Source organism: Miniopterus schreibersii, assembly GCF_964146895.1.
Source record: "Miniopterus schreibersii genome assembly, chromosome: 9".
In the NCBI taxonomy this organism is placed as follows: Eukaryota; Metazoa; Chordata; class Mammalia; order Chiroptera; family Miniopteridae; genus Miniopterus; species Miniopterus schreibersii.
The window spans coordinates 12,356,433-12,376,472 of record NC_138118.1 but is presented as its reverse complement, the minus strand read 5'-3'; the positions used below and the strand labels follow the sequence as shown (position 1 = coordinate 12,376,472).

General features: G+C 46.0%; 1 protein-coding gene across 2 annotated transcripts in view; it reads left to right on the top strand.

Annotated features, from left to right (window-relative positions):
* Window positions 1–17,607, top strand: part of LRGUK (leucine rich repeats and guanylate kinase domain containing) — a 92,652-nt gene extending 75,045 nt beyond the window's left edge. Inside the window, exons 17-20 of one of the 2 annotated variants that reach the window (XM_081146472.1) lie at window positions 2,331–2,419; window positions 3,547–3,663; window positions 9,191–9,312; window positions 16,289–17,607. In XM_081146472.1, the coding sequence (XP_081002598.1) occupies window positions 2,331–2,419; window positions 3,547–3,663; window positions 9,191–9,312; window positions 16,289–16,293 (333 nt within the window). In that variant the 3' untranslated portion in view covers window positions 16,294–17,607. Of the gene's footprint in view, window positions 1–2,330; window positions 2,420–3,546; window positions 3,664–9,190; window positions 9,313–14,556; window positions 15,496–16,288 lie in introns of those variants that run through there. The other variant, XM_081146471.1, reaches the window with a different exon arrangement.
* The last annotated feature ends 2,433 nt before the right edge of the window (window positions 17,608–20,040 follow it).

Below are 20,040 nucleotides of genomic sequence, written 5' to 3'. Positions count from 1 at the left end.
ACGCATCTGTTCCAGCCCCGCAGCTTCTCTCCTGGGCGAGGCCCCCTTGGAGGGGACCCTAGTGGGCCCGTTTCAAGAACACGGTTGACCTGGCTCCTTCAGCGCTCACTGGGGACCCTTGTTCCTACCTGCTACTGGGGGGACAGCCCCTCACACGCTTCAGCGCCGGTTCCCAAACTGCCCCCTTTCTTTCCAGCCAAGACTTTTGAGCTCTTTGGGGTCCTCCCCTTCTCAGGCCGTTTAGTCGCCCTGTCATGTCGCCTCCCCGGCCGCCTCTTGCGTAGAGACGGATACCACGTTGGCTTTGTGACTATTATCACCTGTATTGGGGGCTGGAGGGGACACCTGGTCACCTTGTTTTCTTACAAATGTTTTGATATGTCTTTTATTTTACTATTTAGTTGCTGTATCTATATTTATAGGGAGATTCTGGAAGATCCTAAAGCTATGCTTCCACTTCCACTGTCACCTTCCCAGGCACGATGTCATTGAAAGCAGGCATCGGTGTGGGGAGAAGTGAGGGGATAGAGCGAAATCACAATAGTACCTGTGCGTACCGGGGTAGGGTGGCTGGAGGGAGAAGCCGAAGTGACCACGAGAGCAGGACCGCAGATTTGGTCAGTGTTGGTAGCCTTACAGCAATATGAACAATATAGACGTATCTGTGGAGTTACGTAAACGTATAGCCTTTAAATGGTGGCATTTAAAGAGCGTGTCTTTCTTCCCTTCCTGCCCCATTTCAGCCCCTGCCTCCCACCCAGCAGAGGTCCCCCCATCCTGCTTGCATGGCACCTCGGAGCCCGTGGTCGGGGAGACGCTGAAATGGCCTCGGCAGTCAGACGTTCACTGAGAGCCGAGGTCAGGGGGTCCGGCGTTAGCTCTCGTGTGTCACGGTTTCCAAGGGACGAATTCAAAACCCTGGCCTAGAATTTCTCAAGCTAGTCGCAGCTGGCAGCAAATTCTAGTCCAGATTATGCAGAGTAGCAGACATGATTCGTTGTTTATATTGTCCTCCCAAGTTTATATTGTTGGACGTTCAAAATATTGGTTGAGCTCCTGCTTTGTGCTAAGGGGCATGTGCATGCGCAGGGCATGCAGGGGACTCTGGTCTCCAGGGCATGAGCTGTTGCCCAGAGAAGCTCACACTGTCAGTCTTGGCGTCAGGCAGAGCGGAGCCACTCATGCAGATGAGTGTTTGAAATGCCAAGACGTCTTTAGAATCACATCAACCTAATCCTTAAAACTCGATTCTTAAAAAATTCCCCCCAAAGACGTGCAAACTCTTGAAGCTATGCTGGACCCCAAGGCCCAGCAGGTGGGGCGCCTGGAGTGCTGGGTTCCCCGCCAAAAAGTTCCTAGTGATGGCGTGGTTCCCTTCATGGCATGCTTGTTTGCTGTTATTTCCCATGTGATTTTAATTGCATATCAATTTATAGAGAAGCCTAGTAATGGCATTAAAATCAAAACAGTCAGGTTTATTTCAGATAAAGTTACTGCAAGCAAAGATTAGTGTATTTTGAATGCACTTGCTGTTTAAATAAAAGTTAATATAAATCCCTTTATCAATGAATAGTCTTTTATGTAAAACAAATAAGCACTTTCCAATTATATTTCTGTAGATTAAGAATTTTATTTATTAGCTTTGCTTAAAGTGAAGACACCCAGGACATGGACAGTTGCTCAATAGGCCCTCACTCCATCAGACAATCTGCGTAAACACACGTCGTGCCATTTATAAAACAGCATGTGCTGTCTTTTCTTTTCCCTTCCATCTTTTTAAATCTCCATTTACCACCAGGTTATAAACCTTTTGAATGCTGAGGCTATGTCCTTTATATCTTGGTATCCCCATCAAATGCTCACTGAGGAGTTGGTGATGGCGATGGTGGTGCTGTGACACACAGGAGAAAGACTTCCCAATTTGTCCCACTTCAGCCTCAGACGTCAACATGGTTGGATTTGTCCCGTCAGTTAGTTACTTTGTGTAAGATCTGGGAAAACTGAAAAGACAGTAATAATCTGGCTCTTTGAGAGAGAATCTCATTAGAAAGGTAAAAAATATAAACATGAAATGTTAACAATTTGCCCCATTATTTAGATGTCATATAAAATTTATATATTAAATTCCAGTCTTCACAAGAGTATTTTGATCTTATTTATAAAGTCCCCCCTCCAGACAAACAGCAATTGTTTTTTTAGGCCCACCTGTTTTCCCTTTTTCCTTGCACATATTTGGCAATCTCCAGTAGGAAGAGAATGATTATAGCCATTTTACGCACCTGACACATTTTTAACATCAGTCTAATTTTCTGGTCCTATTTCTCGCCTAGGAAGGGAATTCCATGGAGAGACAGTATGAGGCAGCCCGGCAGGCCCTGATGGGAAAGACGCCTCCGCATCACACGCTCCTGTTTCAGAGGTAGAGACTTCTCATGTTGACTGACACCCGGCCCTCCCTAGAGTGACTTTCTAGTATCCAAATATAGCGAGTGAATCCTGAATCATCAGCATAAACATGGACCTCTATACTAAAATGAACCCAGTAATTCAGAATAAAAAGGACCTCTAAATTTAAATTTATTTTAAATTATAGTTCTTTCTATTGTCTGTAATTTTAAGCTATCTGTGGACAAATTTTTAACCAATATAAATAGTAAGTTTGTCTTTCTATCTGCTCTATCTGAAAAAGCGTGATTAATTTCCTCCACATTGGGAGGCTATTTTTGGATGGCCTGACTCAAAGGACAGGCTGCCTGCTATATACAGGGTTCTACTGGGGGCCGGGAGGGTGGTGGCCAGATGATAGGCGGTGTTCCCCAGAGCAGCGAAAGCTGGGGCCTGCGTGACCTCTCACTCGCAGAGTGGCCATGTCTGTTAAAACTTCATAGGCAGAGAAACTAAGCAGTTTTAAATATGAGCTCCAAATGGGTCACGCTGGGTCAGATAGGTGCTTTGAATTTGCATGCATTTGTATGCAATTGGGCCAATGTGCACACAGCCAGTCTGTTTAGCAGGTCTGGGGCGAATTGTGGCAGAATTTATTCCCTGAAAATGGTTAATGATTCTTTCAAGTCACTCTGGGGAAACAGGCCAGTATAGCTGAAAAAAGAATATTTTGTACTGTATTTCAGTGGAGTATAATACTAGAATTTTTAGAAACATTTTATTCTGGTATTATTTCAAAGCATTAGGTTACAAAAATAATTGAAAATACCTATTTCAATTTTTATAGTAGTTAGTATATATATTGCTGGGCCTCACATCACTAATGGACTAGGGTTTACAATAACATACATACCGATCAGTAGGAAGGTAATTGGCCTCTATTAATGGTTTAATGGGTAAGAAATGCGTACACCGATACAAGTTTGCTTACGCCACAAATTAGAATGGAATAACGCCAGCTCTGAGGCGTGTGTTTATGAGCGGATTTTATTGACATTTGCGCTTACGCGGAATGTATTGGTCCGTGTTTGGGTATTAGATGAGTGTACACTTGCTCTCATTACAAAATTCTTTGGATTTTTTTGTTATCTCCAATTTCAGGGGTTCAGTACCAGCGCCCATGGATAGTTTGCATTATTTCTCAACTTTAGAACTCCAGAAAGGCTTCGAGCTTTCTGAAGAATATTTTAAAACCTCCTTTGGATACCCCGAAAAGAGGTGAGTTGCGTTTCGTTGGGTGGCGAGGGTTGTTTCTGCTGGTCAGTTAGGATCACATCGCCATCCGAGGCTTCGGACAAACCTGAATCTGGGAAGCAGGGCCCCACCTCCTGCCACGGAACTGGGGGGAGCAGGTGCTGGCCCTCTAGGGGGGCACCGGTGTATAACCTAGGTTCATACAATAGGAAGCTTCTCTCTGGGACTGTGAATCTTGAGGGAGTGACAAAAAGATGCAGGGGCAGTTCGAGGTCATTCAGGTCTCCAGCGGTGGTGGAACAAGAGTCCACTGGGAAGTACACGCCTGGTGTGTACCAGGCTCTTCCTGCACCGCGCCTCAGCTGTGTCTTGGCGCCTCGTTGTTAAGCCTGCTTCTCTGGTTTTCCATTAAGTCTATAAACTACCCAATAGCTTTTCAATAACTCTCTTTTTAATATTCAGATCAGCCAGAGTTGACGTCTGATTTGCAGTCAACACCCCTGATGGACACAATGCTGTATTTCAAAATGTTTACTAACTAATGTCCGATATGTAGAATGTCATTTTGGGGTTCCAGTGCTTAACATATCAAAGTGTGGTTCAAAACCTGACTGCGTATAAGCTGAGGACTCTATATAGACCACAGCAGACCCTCCACTACTGATTATAGTGCTCGGCTTTTGTGGGCATCCCACTGCACTCCGTTTCTACTTCAGCTGGGCCTGCCACAATTGGCCATCTCTCTGTAGACCTTGAATCCACACTTCCCAAGCAAAGATCTGGCCGGATGAGTCAACCGCCGTCTACTGTGGGGCGTCACTCTTGGGTAGAGATCTCTAACCAGGGCCCTCACAGGTAACAGGCTGGTTTATAGACCGGTTGCCCCTGTGTCAAGCACCCATCCTTGATCCAATCATCTGTACCCAGAGCAGTGACAGAAACCAAGTAAAGAACTCTTCAGAAGGGGTCTGTGCCTTTACAGCCTCTCTGATGTATGTGAATGCACAGCGACACACTAGACAAGAAGTGTGACTAGAAGGAAGTACACTAAACTATTAACAGTGGATAGTCCTCTAGAATGATCAGTTATTTTTATTTTCTTCTTTATATCTTTTCTGTAACTCCTAATTTGTCTACACAGGATATCTATATTTTTTATTTTTATATATCCTAAGAAACTTTTAAAAAATCCATGACAATTTGATGAAATACTCAAAAAATGGAGAAAATTAGTCCTTTAGGTACAATTTCTCATATCACTCTATATGTTAAAAATTTTTAGATAAATTATAAAGAGTTAAACACAAGTCAGTGCCTGTAATATAATAAGTGTTAAAAGTCCAATGCAAATGTATATCAAGTATAATGTCATTCTAAAAATAGTCACGTGCATGTACAGAAAAAATAATACAGGAAAGAAATTCACCAGAATTTTATCAGTTACTGTCTTTTAATGATGAAATTATGGCCAATTTTAATTTTCTTTGTTCTTTCCCATTTTATAATTTTTATAATTTTCAAAGTGTTCATATAAGCTTGAAAAGTTATTTTAAAAGCCTGCCACAACAAAGGGATATTGTTATGGTGGTGATGTGTCATAATGAGAATGACAATTTAAAAATGAGTCATGCTTTCTTTCATTTCTGAGTTTTATTGTTGTAACACTTTGGGCTTCCCTCAAAATTTAATGATGAAAAATAGCTGTCACTTCTAAATGGCCCACCCCAGTCTGCACATTTCACTAGGCACTAGAGACTCGGGCATTATGATCAGCTAATTAGGTTTCTGTGACAGTGTTGAAACTGTGGATCTCTGCGGATTTATTTAAGCTCGGAATTTTTAGTACAGTGAGGCAGGTGGATGGGAATGCAGTGGGAAAGCGAATGTCTCCCTTAGGCTGCTGTAATAAATTACTGTGGATGCGGGGGGGGGGGGGGGGGGCCATGACAAACAGACGATCATTTCCACGGCTGCGGAGGCTGAGGAGTCCGGGACCAGGGTGCCAGCGTGGTCAGCTTGTGATGAGGCTCCTCGTGCCGGTTTGCAGGCGGCTATCTTCTTGCTGTGTCCTCACGTGGTGAAAACAGAGAGAGGAAGCAGGCTGTCTTCCTGTCCCTTCTCCTAAGGACACTAATCCCCTTCGTGAGGGCCTCGCCTCCTAACCCAGTCACCTCCCAAAGGCCCCACCTTCTTAGACTACCACACTGGGGGTAGGGTTTCAACACAGGGGGTTTTAGGGAGGGAACACAACGTTTAGTCCATAACAGAAAAGAATGCCTGGAAGGCCGCAGTGGGCTCTAGACACATCACCCGTCCCCATGGTGAAAAGGGTGGTAATACGTGTGACTTTCAACTCCACCACTTCTGACTTGTGACTTTCTTCCTAAGCGTTTTTATTTAATACTTTCTTTGATACAAAGGAAAAGGAATTGTTGAAAGGCAGGACTTGTTCTGCGATCCTTTTTTGGTGTGTGTTTTAAATGAAGAGGTATTGTTTTCCAAAAGTAAGAGACCAAAACATATGTGTTACAGGTTTAATTGTGTCCCTCCAAAATTCACATGTTGGGGTTCTAACCCCCAGCACCTAAGATGGTGGCCTTATTTGGAAATAGGGTCATTGCAGGTGTAATTAGTTCAGGCGAGGTCATATTGGAGTAGGGTGAACCTTTAATTTAATATGACTGGTGTCCATAGAAAGAGAGGAAGTTTGAATACACACACACACACACACACACGCACGGAGAGAGCTTGGGGTAATGCACAAGCCAAGGAACACAGAAGATGGCCATCAAACCACCAGAAGCTAGGCGAAAGACCTGGAACAGACTCCCTCACAGCCCTGCCCACACATCGCTCTCAGACTTCTAGATTCCAGAGCCGTGAGACAATAAATTTCAACCACTCAGTTCACAGTACTTTGTTACGATGACCCTATAAAACTAATATCATATCTATTAGTGAAAGTCCACTGAAATTTTCTTTCTGTGTCCCCTTCAACATACTATATATCATTTGAGATTTCGCCATAAAAATCTATGGATGATTGTCTTTCACCAAAGGAGGAAAAACATCTTTATGTTTTTATGGGTTAGAATAAAAGATCTAGCCCATAAAACATGAATGTATCTAAGGCTGAATTTAAGGAGCAAGGCTCAGTCTAGTTATACTTCTAGAGAGAAGAGCCCAGGCATGGGTTAATAATGGCAGTTGTCCACTGCCAGGGGTAGGGGAAAGAATTACTCAGTTACTGGAAATTCCGGGTGTTGACAATGTTGGTCTCAGTTTATACTTTTCTAGGAAGTTCTTCCTGACCAAGCTCAATAACTCTGTAGGAGCAAGAGATTGGGAGACAGTCTTCTAGGAGCATGGGTGTCCTACCTGAAGGGAGCTAGCGTTCTGTGAGGAGGTTCCAAAAGCTGTTGTCTAACAAAAAGAAGACAGACCCAAGAACTCAGTCCAAGAGGGGCCTCCTCCATCCAGCAAGCAGTTCTACTTCTCTATCCATCGAGCGGAAACCCTAGGTGCAGGGAGATTGCCCATCCTGGACTCTCTCTGGATGGGAACATTGGTGCCACCTCGCCTTTGCTGTCATTGATAGGAAGCTCAGGTCCAGCGGGAGGCAGGTGTCCGTGCTCAGCTGGACGGGGGCTTTGCAGGAGAGCTGGTCCTGGATTCCAGTCATGAGCTACCACCCAAGTGCTGTAGCCTCTGCTTGTCATTCAGACATAACACAGACAATGTGCTTGGGCCCACATTGGACATGTCACCCTCAGTATGCATATGCCACCCACTACATTTCCTCCTGGGTCAAGGACAGGCCCGGAGAGCCACCTGGACTGTGCTTCCAGCGGTGGAGCCCTGAACTCCTGAAGACACCTCCTTAAGACTTGCTCCTACCCTTTTCTCCTCAGCTTCAGTCACAGTATCATCCTGGCTGCCATAGACACCTCGTTTGCATGGCAGGCTCTGTCTTGAACAGACTCCACTTGCATCAGCCTTTGCTCCTGCCAGATAGGAACTTAAATGTGGAGTGTGAACAAGTGGAGATCAACTTGAACTTGACCCTTGAAACATATTTTTTTGTGGAGATTGGAATTATTACATGAAACTGTAGAGAAGAAAGGTAATCACAGCCAACTATTAGTCTCCAGTAAACAGCTATCTATGAATTTTCAACATTTTAAATCAACCTTTGGCTAAATCCTGAAAAGACATAGCTATGAGGTCAAAACTTAATATAATCAACACTGACACTGAAAAGTAGAGCTCTAAGGACAAAGTTTAGGAGGTGGGGGTGGAAAGTCAATATATATCATCTGCTGTTGATGGAACAAGAAGTGGAGGTTTTAAATATGATACGTGAAGATGAAGATCTGACAGATGGAGGAACTGAAAATAGTGATAGAACTGTTCAGGGGGAGGAAATGTCGGGGAAGTGTTATTAAGTGGGCTGAATCCTTTCCAGCCAGAGCAGAAATCCATATCTACCAAAGCCGTGTCTAAAGCTGATACATCAGTAAATGTCAGTAACATATTATTTAGAAATCAGAAGACTGTTGTCAGGACATCTAAAACAGACATAGTTAAAAATGGTTGGCTCTCAGGAGAGTGAAATTGGGGTGATTTCCACTTTTTATTATAAGCCCTTCTGTATAATATGACTTAACTTTAACTATATTCATATGGTAGGTTGATTAAAGGGTTAATGAAATGTTTTTGGAGAAATGTGAAAAATCACAGAAGAAAAGATGAATATATTTTGATGATGTAAACATTCTAAGTTTCTCTAGGTTCAAGATAAAATTAAAAGGAAAACAGCAAGCTCTTTAAAATACAACCAAAGAGTTGACATTCAGTATATAAGGAGTTCACACACATTGATATGGAAAACACGAACATCCTCAAAGGATAAATGAGGAAAAGACGTAAACAGTTTACAAAATATGGGAGACAAGCTAATTAATACACACAAGAAATAGTGTTCAGTCTTGCTGTGAACAAAGCTCACAGAAAGCCAGGGAGCAGGGGACTCCCACAGGAGAGCGACCTGTTGGGAGGAAGTGTGCCACCCAGGCCACAGCCTGACCTTATCCTAAAAACCGGGTGAAATCACAGTCCCCAAACTAGCGTTAGACATGCCCAGTGTGTGTTCCAGATCAGGCCCCCTCACATGCTTTCATGTTCTCTCTCCTTGAAGTAGCAGGAACCCCTGTATCTAAATTGCACTTGATTCTAACGTCCTAGAAATTGGGACCTGAGCCTCACGCATCTTGTTTTACACTCCAGCACCTATCACGAGGCCTTGCCCTTAGCAGCTATTCGGTTATGTTTTGTATAATTGATGAGAAGTCCCTGCTAATACGAACAGTACTTTGTCAGCTGCTATCTAGGCCTTGCTACAGATACCAGTGAAAACCTGAGCGCAACAGAGACTTGTTCGCAGACCACTGACAGGACTTGATAACGGTAACCCAGTGAAGTCACTGGCACAGGTCGTGTGGCCATCAGTAGCTTCCCATCTAACGGGTATCCTTCATTTTTCGATTTTCAGCGACAAGGATTCCCATGCTACCAAGAAATATCCTGCGTTGTTTCAGTCCTGTCCCTGGTTAAAAGAATTGCCTTTTGAGCCTCCAGGAACAAGTGATATTAAGGGGGATCTGGCCCTAAAAGGTAGGAGTCGTCTTGCATCTGGTTCTCGTATAGATAGTAATATTATAATATGTATTTCTTACTCTTTTTCTGACTGTTACAGACTTTTTTTTTTTTTTAACTAAATGAGTGTTTTAAGTCAGAATCTCTCCTTGTAGGCAGGGTGGGTTTTTGTCTCCATGGTGAGGAACGTTGGGAAAGGTCGGGCATGTGCCCAAGGCCAGTAGCTCTGCCCGCCGGGGGTGCTGCCCACAGGGCCCCCTAGGGCAGGGCCCGTGCCCTCTGGGGAGAGGTGACCAGCTGGCTCCTTTAGGGACGGCGAGGAGCTTGCGGGCTTCAGGCTGCGGACCCTCTCTGGCTCTCGGAGAACCCTGATGGTTTTAGGTTTGAAGGATCGGGCCCAGTTCCCCCCGCCCCCCACTTTGCCCCCTTTTTGCCCATCGCTCCCCGACACACACGTGAATGCATGTCTCCGTGCACAGACAGGCGGTCGTTGCGTCTTCGTCCCTGGGCTCGGTGGCAATGCTCATAGATGACAGTGAGCGAAGGCCCCGAACAGTGTGGGGGCGACCGAAAGGCTGGAGGTGAGAAAGAGCAGAGGAGAAAGCGGCCCCGTGTAGGCAGCCGGGGCCCGGGGAGCAGCCGATGAAGGAATGAGCAGATGGGGGGATTCTCCAGGCCCTGGGGGCCGGGAGGGGGCCTCCGCTTGTAGCCTGAGGTGGGGGTGGGATGTCCGGCCTGAGCCCAGAAGAGGCCATGAGGACCCCCTGCTTGCTCAGGTGACCAGGGGAACCAGAAGCAGAATATAGACCTGTTAGGTTGCCAGGGACAAGAGGACGCAACGGATGGCACCTCCAGTAGGAAGAGGGTCCCAAAACAGCCACCTTCTAACCCGTTTAAAGGCGACTCCCTCCTTAGCTCTGGTTCTCTTGGGGACAGCTGGCGGAGATAAGGTGTTTTCAAGGATTTCACTCCTGAGGGAGGGAAAGCAACAAGTATTGGGGTCCCAGGACTGCAGTTCCAGGAAATAATCCCAGACTCTCAAGTGGACACTCTGTCATCTTACAGGAGGGGCGAGTGTTCTAGGGACCCCTTAAACACTGCGACCTGCCACTCCAGCACCTGAGGGGACCCAGGGGCCCTGTTCCCACAGCCTGTCACAGCCCAGGCTTCCCACTGCACAATGTGTCTAGACCTTCCCCGTCTCATTTTCTCTTCTCTGCCCGTATTCTCATTCTGAACCCGACAGCAAAGTGGGGCTGTTACCTGCGGGGGGTACAGTGGAAAGAACATTGGATTAGGAATCAGAAGGCCCGGGTTCTGCTTCCATTTCTACTATTGTCTGCTGTCTACTGTTGGGCAAGTCAGTCAGTGTCTGAGAATGAAAGTGTCTGTCCTGCAGTAATAGAATAATATCCTACCCCTGTCTACCGCCATGATGCACGTGTATCATGATGTGGCATGTAATTCAGTGATACGGAGCCAGACAGGACGAGCATGGTGACGTAAGAAGGTGTTAGATACCTGCTGGGCGTGACGACTGCCCATTTTCACATGCATAGCAGGAGGTCGTGATAGTTTCCTCAGTGATGGTTTCGGAGACTTACTCTGTTCCTTTGAATAGCCATGTTTCCCTGTTTCCTCGTATGTCTTGTGGTCTTTGCTTCAAAGCTGGGCATATGAAAAGGCGGCCTCCTCCCCGAGTCTGCAGACTGGCTCAGTGCAGGGGGGACCTTGACCAATCAGCAGGGCGTGTGCCAAGCCCAGAATCAGCCCAGCTCCAAGGCTCAGGGTCTTGGCAGTCCTTTCCTGGACACGCACTTTCCCTGGGCTCTTTCCAATTCCTCGGTGTACGCAGGTGCTTTAAAAAAATGTCTTCATTTCCCTGAGAGACCCCTGCTTCTCCCTGGGGCCTCAGCTGTTCCGTCCTGTTCCTCAACTGGTCTTCTCTTGCCCCCACATCTGTGGGTCTGTCGCCCCCCTTGTGGTTTCCATGAGCCCCTTCCGTGGCTTCCTGTGGCTCCCCTAGACTGAGATTCCAGCTGCACCACTTTTGAACTCAGCTGAACCCCGCAGACACCAACCAGGCAGCGCCAGACAGATGGGAACATTCCTCTACTCTCTGGTTCAGGGGAGGGAACTGGGAACCGGGCCCCCCTTCCTCGGAACTGTGCTTCAGCCCACCAGGGCAGGGGGTGAGGCAAAGGTGAGTAAAAACACCCCGGTATTTCCTACTTTTTTAATGTGGCTTTTCATTGATTGGCTGTTCACTTGGCTGCTGTAGGCCTCTGCCTGGTTTTCAGAGCTCCTATAAAGTTATTTTAGCCGGTCTCTAGTTGTTTGTTTAATGTCTCCCTGGGATAGTGAGGGCCTGGAACTTTCTGGTCTGCCATCTACCTGCCATCCCTCGCTGGCGGTTTTCTCATCAGTCGCATCACACTGCTGGCTCCGGGTCAGTCAAACTCTCACGTCTTTTTCACATGAACTGCCAGACCAGGTTTCTATCAGACCGTATACGCATACTTGGTTCTCTTTTACGTAAATGCAACTTTTATGTTCATCTTTTTATCATTTTAGTCTCAGTCCCACATTGTAGCTTGATTAAATCATTTTGGGTCTTGATTCATCTCCCATATTTACTACTTAGAGATTTCTGTAAAGCCAGCAGGCATGCCACTTACGCCTTTGTCATGGTCACTGTCAAAAATAGGGTCCAGTGGCCCTGGCCTGGTAGCTCAGTTGGTTAGAGCATCGTCCCCATATGCCAGGGTTGCAGGTTGTATCCCCCGTCAGGGAGCATACAAGACTCAGCCAATGATGCATAAGTAAGTGGAACAACAAATCGGTGTTCCCCTCCTTCTCTCAAACAATCAATAAAATTTATGGAAAAATAGGATCCAGGACTTGGCCAAGAGTAGCATCCTATTCAAGTCTCTAGAGACTCAGTTTCAGGGAAATCTACCTGGTATGTGATTCTGTTACAGGCATTGGGGTTCTCTGAGAGGAAACCACAGAGAAGCTTTCAGACAGATTTTATTAAGCTTATGCTCGAGCACAGAGGAGGCAGCACAGAGGAAGCAAAGGTCCTCTGAACTGGCTCTGGGGCCGGCTCTGCCTGGCTGCTTTCATAAGCTGGAGACAAAGCAGACTTGCATGAAAAGATGGGCTTTTTGAAAAAGGCAGGCTTGTGGAATTCTCCATGTCAAGGTAGGAAAAACAAGTGGTTAGAAGGGAGAGAAAATTCTGCTTTGTGCCCAAGTCCCTTTACTGTCTTGATTCCCGCTCACATCTCTCTGGTGCGTTTACATGAGAAACTGTGACAGGTGCCTTGCAGAAATCAAGGCATATTATATCTGTGGGATTTTCGAACTCGGACGTCAGCAAGCTTTCTGCAAAGGGTCAGACAATAAATGCTTCTGGGTCACCTGGACTCTTTGGCAACCACTCCACTCTACCATTGTGGTATGAGAGGACCTGTGGACAGTGTATCAATGAATAGGTGTGGGCTGGTTTCCAGTAAACTTAATTTACTAAAACTGGCTGCAGACCAGATTTAGCCTATGGGCTATAGTTTGTTGGCCCCCTGCCATAGTAAAAGGGAAATTAAGTTAATCTGAAATAATTTCTTTCGCAAATCCTTTTCAACGCTTATCTCTCACTACCCTATTTTCTAAACACACAAACCATTTCTTTAATAAACTCAAATTTGCTAAGTTTTAGAGTCAGGTATACTGGCTTGTGAACCTTTACAGTGGTACCTCCGTTTTCAAACAGTTCAGAACTCGAACCGTCTTCCAGAATCGATTACATTCGAAAACCGAGGCACCACTGTATTTCTATTTTTTAAATGGCAATATTATTTGTCTCCAGTACTTTTCTCACTGTCAGTGAGTTCTCAGAGACCAGACACTCTAAAATTACTTCTGTAGCCCTGGCCAGTTTGGCTCAGTGGTTAGAGCATCAGCCTGCGGACTGAAGGGTCTCGGGTTCGATTCCAGCCAAGGGCACATACCTCTGTTGCAGGCTCGATCCCCAGCCCTGGTCAGGGCGCATACGGAAGGCAACCAATCCATGTCTCTCTCACATCGATGTTTCTCTCTCTCTCTCCACCCCGCCCCCCACCCTTCACCCTCCCTGAAAAGCAAGGGAAAGAATATCCTTGGGTGAGCATTAAAAATAAGTAAATTAATCAACCAATTAAAATCACTTGTGTAAAGTGACTCCAGCTTCCCAGGCTGGTCCTGCAGGGCGCAGACCCTGGTGCTGATGGAGAAGGAAGGCCCCGCCCGCCACGCTCCTCTTTCTTCTTTGGGCCTTGACTATCTCAAGGCGCTTTTGTTGCCCTTTCTAGTTTATAATCTCTTGATGGTGGGAAAAAGCAAACAAGGAGGAGCCTTTTCTTTCCCTTCCTCTTTTTCTGGCCTCCGTGGGCATGACGCCCTCTCTCAAGGAATGTGCCGTTCGGCCTGCGCGTGGCCTTGAAGGCCCTTGAGCACCTTGGATGGACAGAGCGAGGCCCTGAGCCCGCGCGCAGGCCCCTCGGGTTTCCTTCCTCCCGCCGGGACCCTCTGCCGCACTTTCCAGAATTCGGCTTCTGTGGCCGCGGTGTGGCCGCCTTCCGTCTCTGTGCCCAAACTCCTGCTGAACAGCCCTCGGGGGGCCTAGCTCCGTGGCCTCCTCGGCGCCTCCATCCTCGGGGAACAGGCAGCCATGGAGGGTGTTAGGTGAGGTTTCTCCGGGGGGGGGGGAGGCCTCTGCACGCTCTGTGCGTGCATGTGTGCACTCGTGTGTGCGTGCATGTGTGCATACATGTATGTGTGCATGTGCATGTGTGTGCTCGCGCGTGCATGCATGTGCGTGTGCGCCTGTGTGTGTGCGTGCATGTGCGTGCATGCATGTGTATGCGTGCATGTGTGTGCATGCACATGGTAAGTGTACTTCTGCACGGTTGTGAACGTGGGGTCCGGGCGCTGTCCCGGGGCTGTGAGCAGGGCAGAGGAGCGGCCCAGGACTTGTCCCTGTGCCCCCCTTCTGCTCCTTGCGCCAGTCTCCACAACCCAGGGCCTGTCCAAGCCCACACATGATGCGTTCTGAACCTCACCCTCTCTGTTTCTTGTTTGGATGTCATTTATTCCTTAAAGTTTGTTATGAAATAATTCTAAATATTATTCTGGTGCTTATATCATACAGTGCTTGTTTTCTTTGTTTCGTGTAGCAAGAGCTTAACTATATGTACTGTATCTTTTTTTTCTTAATGTTTTATAGCACATAAACCGTCACTCCAATATGAAAAAGGGACTCTCCAACACAGACGACACACGGTGTCAGTCGTCAGTCGCCCAAGTTCCAACACCAAACCCACCCTTCCTCCCATCCCTCAGGGCCGCAAGTATACCGGCACTTGACATTTGACCTTAACATGGAAAACCTGCTCTGAGCATGTCCGGTTCCTGTGTCTAAGCTGGCCGTGGATCCTGGCTGTTTCTCACACAGCCAACTACCTGCAAAAGAATGTTCTATGTGCCTTAATTCTCTCAATCAGTTTCTTTTGTGACTCTCTGAATAGTGTTTATTTTTTTTACATAAGTTATTCTTAGCTTTTAGAAAAGTAATTTCAGTTTTTTCGCCTAGCTATTAATGATTTTTCCAGCTGCTTCCTGCTCTGAAATATCGGATGGCAAAATCTCCCAGGATCTCTGCGTTGCTGTGTGCATAGTGATTTGTTTTGTTTTTAATTTTTTTTCCTTTTATTGAATTTCTTGGGGTGACACTGGTTAACAAAATTATACAGGTTTCAGATGCACAATTCCACAACACATTGTCTGAACACTGTATTGTGTGTCCGCCACACAAGTCAGGTGTCCTTCCATCACCATTTATTTCCCCCCTATGATTTTTTGATATATACAACTGGAATTGTGCTCTTGAAATTTCAATGTGTCCATTTATAACATTAGCGTACACTCTAGGGAATTGAAATATTTTATTCCTCCGATTATGAAAGGATTGTAGAGTTCCACATAGCTGTGCCCAATATGATATCAACTGCATCTCTCAAAGGGAATTAATGTCATTTTTCATGGTTTTTTACTAGCTTTAACAATATGAGGGAATAAAAAGTACCAGATATTTTTTTATTTCACCCTTTCCTGACTGATTATGTACTGCCTGTCATTAGAAATGTTTTAAACACCTTTTATCATCTTTGTGCTTTCACTGCTTGCAGTTTGCAGAAAAAAATATTGAGTCGTTCTAGGTAAGGCTGGCATTCAGCTGGTATGTGCCAGGGAGATTGTCCTGGTTGTTAAAACATTGAAACAGATCCATTTGGACTGACAAGTGGTCTCTGCTCCAATCCTCTCTGTAGGAGGACTGCTGGGGTTGGGAGCCTTCAGTAGAAATATACTAATTGTTATACATTTTAGATATCAAACCCTCTAATGACGTCCCCTTTTAATATATCAAAACTGCCTTCTGAGCGCCTTCTCCCGTGACTCAGATGTGGCTGTAGCTGTAGCTGTAGCGTGATTTGCAACGGTCTGTCTCTCGCCAGGCCCTGCTCTCAGCAGGAGCTGCCCCAAGTCCTTCCCTTGGGGTTGGAGGGAGGGAATGGGGGCCATGGAGAAGGGAACAGGGCTGCGCAGGAAAAGGGAGGGAACCCTCCCTGGGAAGGTGGGCACGCAGAGCGCGGACCCCGGTGCCCCCCAAATCTTAAAGAATAGTTTAACTTTCACCGGCATCATCTAATCTTTTTAAGTTATTGTGAGATATTTCAGACGCACTGGAAGATACGAAAATAAGTTCCAGTTTCAGGCAACATGGAGGAGGTGCACTTTTCCCCGTTTCTCCGACTAAGTACAGCTTAAGCCCTAGAAATTACGTAGAAAGCAAATAAGGAGACTGGGAGGTGAAAGGGAGCAGAGACCAGCTGGGGACCTCAGGACCTGAGGCCTGGCACAGCGCTGAGTTCCCCGGTCTGTCTTTCTGCCTCAAATAGCCTGAACTGGGTGCTGGAGAAGCTGCAACCCCGAACGCTGACAGACAACAACGGCTTCGAGAAAAACCCTGCTGTCTCCAGCTGCAGGCCGAGGAACAGGCAGCCGAGCACAACAGAAAACTCCTAGGCAGGAACCGACTGACTGTAGCCAAATACCACGATACAGCTGTGGCTGGAACAATGTCCTCCTGCCCTCCCTGCTGGGATAGCGTCCGAGGAAGTCTTGTGCAGAGTAAAACTTCACTGCTACTCACTGTTAATGAGAACCCCTCCCACAGTGTCCTTGAAGGCCACTTAGGGGCCTGCACTTCATTCCCCACCTGGCAGTAACGAGGCCCCTCGGCCCCTTCCCTTCAGCGGTATCAGAGAAGGTCTGTGGAGATCCAGGACTTTCGCCACGGACCCATCTCCTCGCAGTGCCAGAGGGCCCCTTCCCCTCCCAGCCAGGGTGGTCTCGGTGGAGGCCTGGTGGGGACTCTAAACTTCCAAACTTGCCCAGCATTAATAAGGCATTTTCCACCTTTCCCACCCTATGTCAAAATCAGCCAGGATATAGAAGAATTCACGACATCATCAACCAATAGGATTTAATTGACATTTATAGAACATTCCATCTAATGACAGCCCAATATACATTCTTTTCAAATTCTCATGGAACATTTATCAAGATACACCAACCATATCCTGGACCGTAAAAAAACAACACACAAACAAAAAACTTAAATTTAAAAGAATTGAAATCATGCAAAGTTGTTCTCTGACCACAATGGAATCAAACTAGAAGTTAGTAACAGAAAGATAACCCGAAAATCTCCAAACATCTGTAAACTAAACGGAACTCTCCTAAATAATTCATGGGTCTATGAGGAATCCTCTAGGGAATAAAGAAATATAACAAACTAAAAAAAAAAAACAGAAAAGAAAAAAGAAAAGAAAAGACACTATATCAGCCCTGGCCAGTGCGACTTGGTTGGGCATCGTCCCTTGCACTGAAAAGTTGCTGGTTCAATTCCCAGTCAAGTCACATGCCTGGGTTGTGGGCTCAATCCCTGGTAGGGGGTGTGCAGGAGGCATCCAATCATTGTTTCACTCTCACATCGATGTTCCTCTCTCTCTTCCTCTCTCTCTAAAAATTTTTAAAAAAAATTTTTTTTAAGTACACCATATCAGAATTTGTGGGATGCAGTGCTGAAAGGGAAATGTATAGCACTAAATGCATACATAAGGAGAGGGGAATCCTAAATCAATAAGCTTCTACTTCAAGCACCTAGAAAAACAGTGAAATAAACCCAAAACAAGCAGAAAGAAATAATAAGAGCAAAAATCAATAAAAATGAAAACAGAAAAATAATAGAGAAAAAACAATAAAACAAAGAGCTAGTTTTTGAAAAGATCAATAAAATTGGCAACTTTTCTCTGGTGAAACAGACAAAAGAAAAGACAAAATTAATTACCAATATTAGAAATGAAGCAAAGGATGAAACTGCAATCTCTACAGACATCAAAAGGATAATAAGAGGATACCACAAACAACGCTACGTACATAAATTTGGCAACTTAGGTGAAATGGACCAGTCCCTCAAAACCACACTACCAAACTTACCCACTATGAGATAGATAATTGGAATAACCATATAAATATATTAAAGAAATTAAAAAACTACATTTCTCATTTTAAAAACTGCCCTGGAAAGAACTTTGAATACAATGCTGAATAGAAGCCGTGATAGTGGCACCTTTATCCACTTCTGATTTTTAAAAGAGTATTTCTAATGCTTCACTATTAAGTGTGAGATTTGCTATGAATTTTTGGCAGATAAAATTCTTTGAAAAAAGCAGCTTCATTTAATGCCTGGTTTACTGTAAGTTTTACTGTGAATGAAAAGGAAGTGCTTTCTTTGCAGGGTACAGAAGTTTGAGGTATGTATTAATTCAGTCGTATTAATCAAATCATTTTCTTTTTAGTTTTTTCAACTTACTCATACTGATGTATTTTTTAAAAAAACCTTGCAGTGATTGAGTTTCTGTCCCTCCTTCCCTTCCTCCCTCTGGGGATTACCTGCTGACTATAGAAAAGTTAGGGGCACATAACAGAAATGCTTACAGAAGCATCCAAAGTAACATCACAAATAAACAAGTAGCAATATCATAGTCAAAGCAATAGGTCAAGACAAAAAAACCCCACAGTAAATGATACATAAAATACCCCTTTACATTAAACCGGACGCACCCCATGACTAAGATATAGTCACGAAGCCCCATGATTTTTTTACTTGGCATTTATTTTGTTTTTTTAATTTTACTTTATTTTTTTATTGCAGTAACATTGGTTGATAACGTTATATAATTTTCAGGTATACAACATTATGTGTTATCTGCATGCATCGTAACGTGCTCCCCACCAAAAGTCTAGTTTCCTTCCCTCACCGCACATTGGGCCCCGGGAACCCATTCCTCCCTCCCCTCCGCCCCTCCTCCCCTCTGGTAACCTCCAGCCTGCTGTCTGTATCTCTGAGTCTAAACCCTCATGAACTGAGTCCTGTCACATCAAAGGATATAAAGCAAGAAGCGTTAGAAATGTCAATTGCTTTCTGTCTGAACCACAGCACCCTCCTCTATAAAATTGGGGTTATAGCCGGAGTGCCTGTTAGGGCCCTCGTGGTCCTTAAGCTGGATGACGCATGTGCAGTGAGCAAGACACACACACACACACACACACACAGACACACACACACACCCCCTACACACACACACACCCTACACACCCACACACACACACCCCCACCCCCACCCCACCCCTGGGTCTTGCTGTTAGTCAAGTCAAGAGCATCTCAGTCAGTTCTGCTTCTCCCCCTTGGTGTCCACCGGGGTTGCCTCCAGCTTCCAGGGGGCTGCCGGGTTTGAGGGCACCAGGGGGAGGCAAGTGGCCCCTGCGCGAAGGAGGACGGCCGCGGGCTGCCAGCTCCCGGGACCCATCGCCTCGCCGCGCCGCGCCCCCGCCGGCCTGACCGCTGCAGGTATGTCAGCCCCTCTCCTCCCCCCGAAAGCGCCATAAACCAGCTGCTCCCCGTGTCCCCCTGGGTCCAGGGCTCTGTCTGGGCCGCTCGCTGCCTCCACATTCCTCGCCGAGTCCCACCTCGTGGACAGTTGGGAACTCGGGGACAGGCTGTGGGGCAGGGCCCTGTGCACGGGAGGCCAGGCAGGGGGCGTAAAGGCCTGGCCCTGGGGCCCCCACTCAGCTGGGGTTTCTGTTGTACCCGGACCCTGAAGGTATGTCTCTGGGGTGACGGTTCTCAGCTTGGTCCGCACATCAGACCCTCCATGAGCTTGAAAATCAGCACAGCCCAGGCTCCATCCCAAGCCAATCAAATGAGGGCCCGCGGGTTGGGGACCGAGGCGTTGCCTTTCTGAGCAGTCCCCAGAGTGACCCCGGCGTGCAGCCAGGGTCCAGGGCCACTTCCAGGTGGTCGAGGGCGTCTCTCTAGAACGATTCGGTCCAAAGTTTCTATTATCTGCCTTCAGCAGGTTACAAGTGACCATGTCGCCACACACATTAGCATAAAGCACATTATAATTGTATCATTACCGGCTTGCTAGTTGAAAAATGTTACTTTACTGATTAGGTTTAATATTTTTCATATGTATTTTTTATTAGTATTTCCCCCTCATGAATTGTTGGTTCGTGTCTTTGTTACATTGTCATCCTGGGATGTTAATGTTTTATATTTTTTTGAGAATTATATGTATTAAAT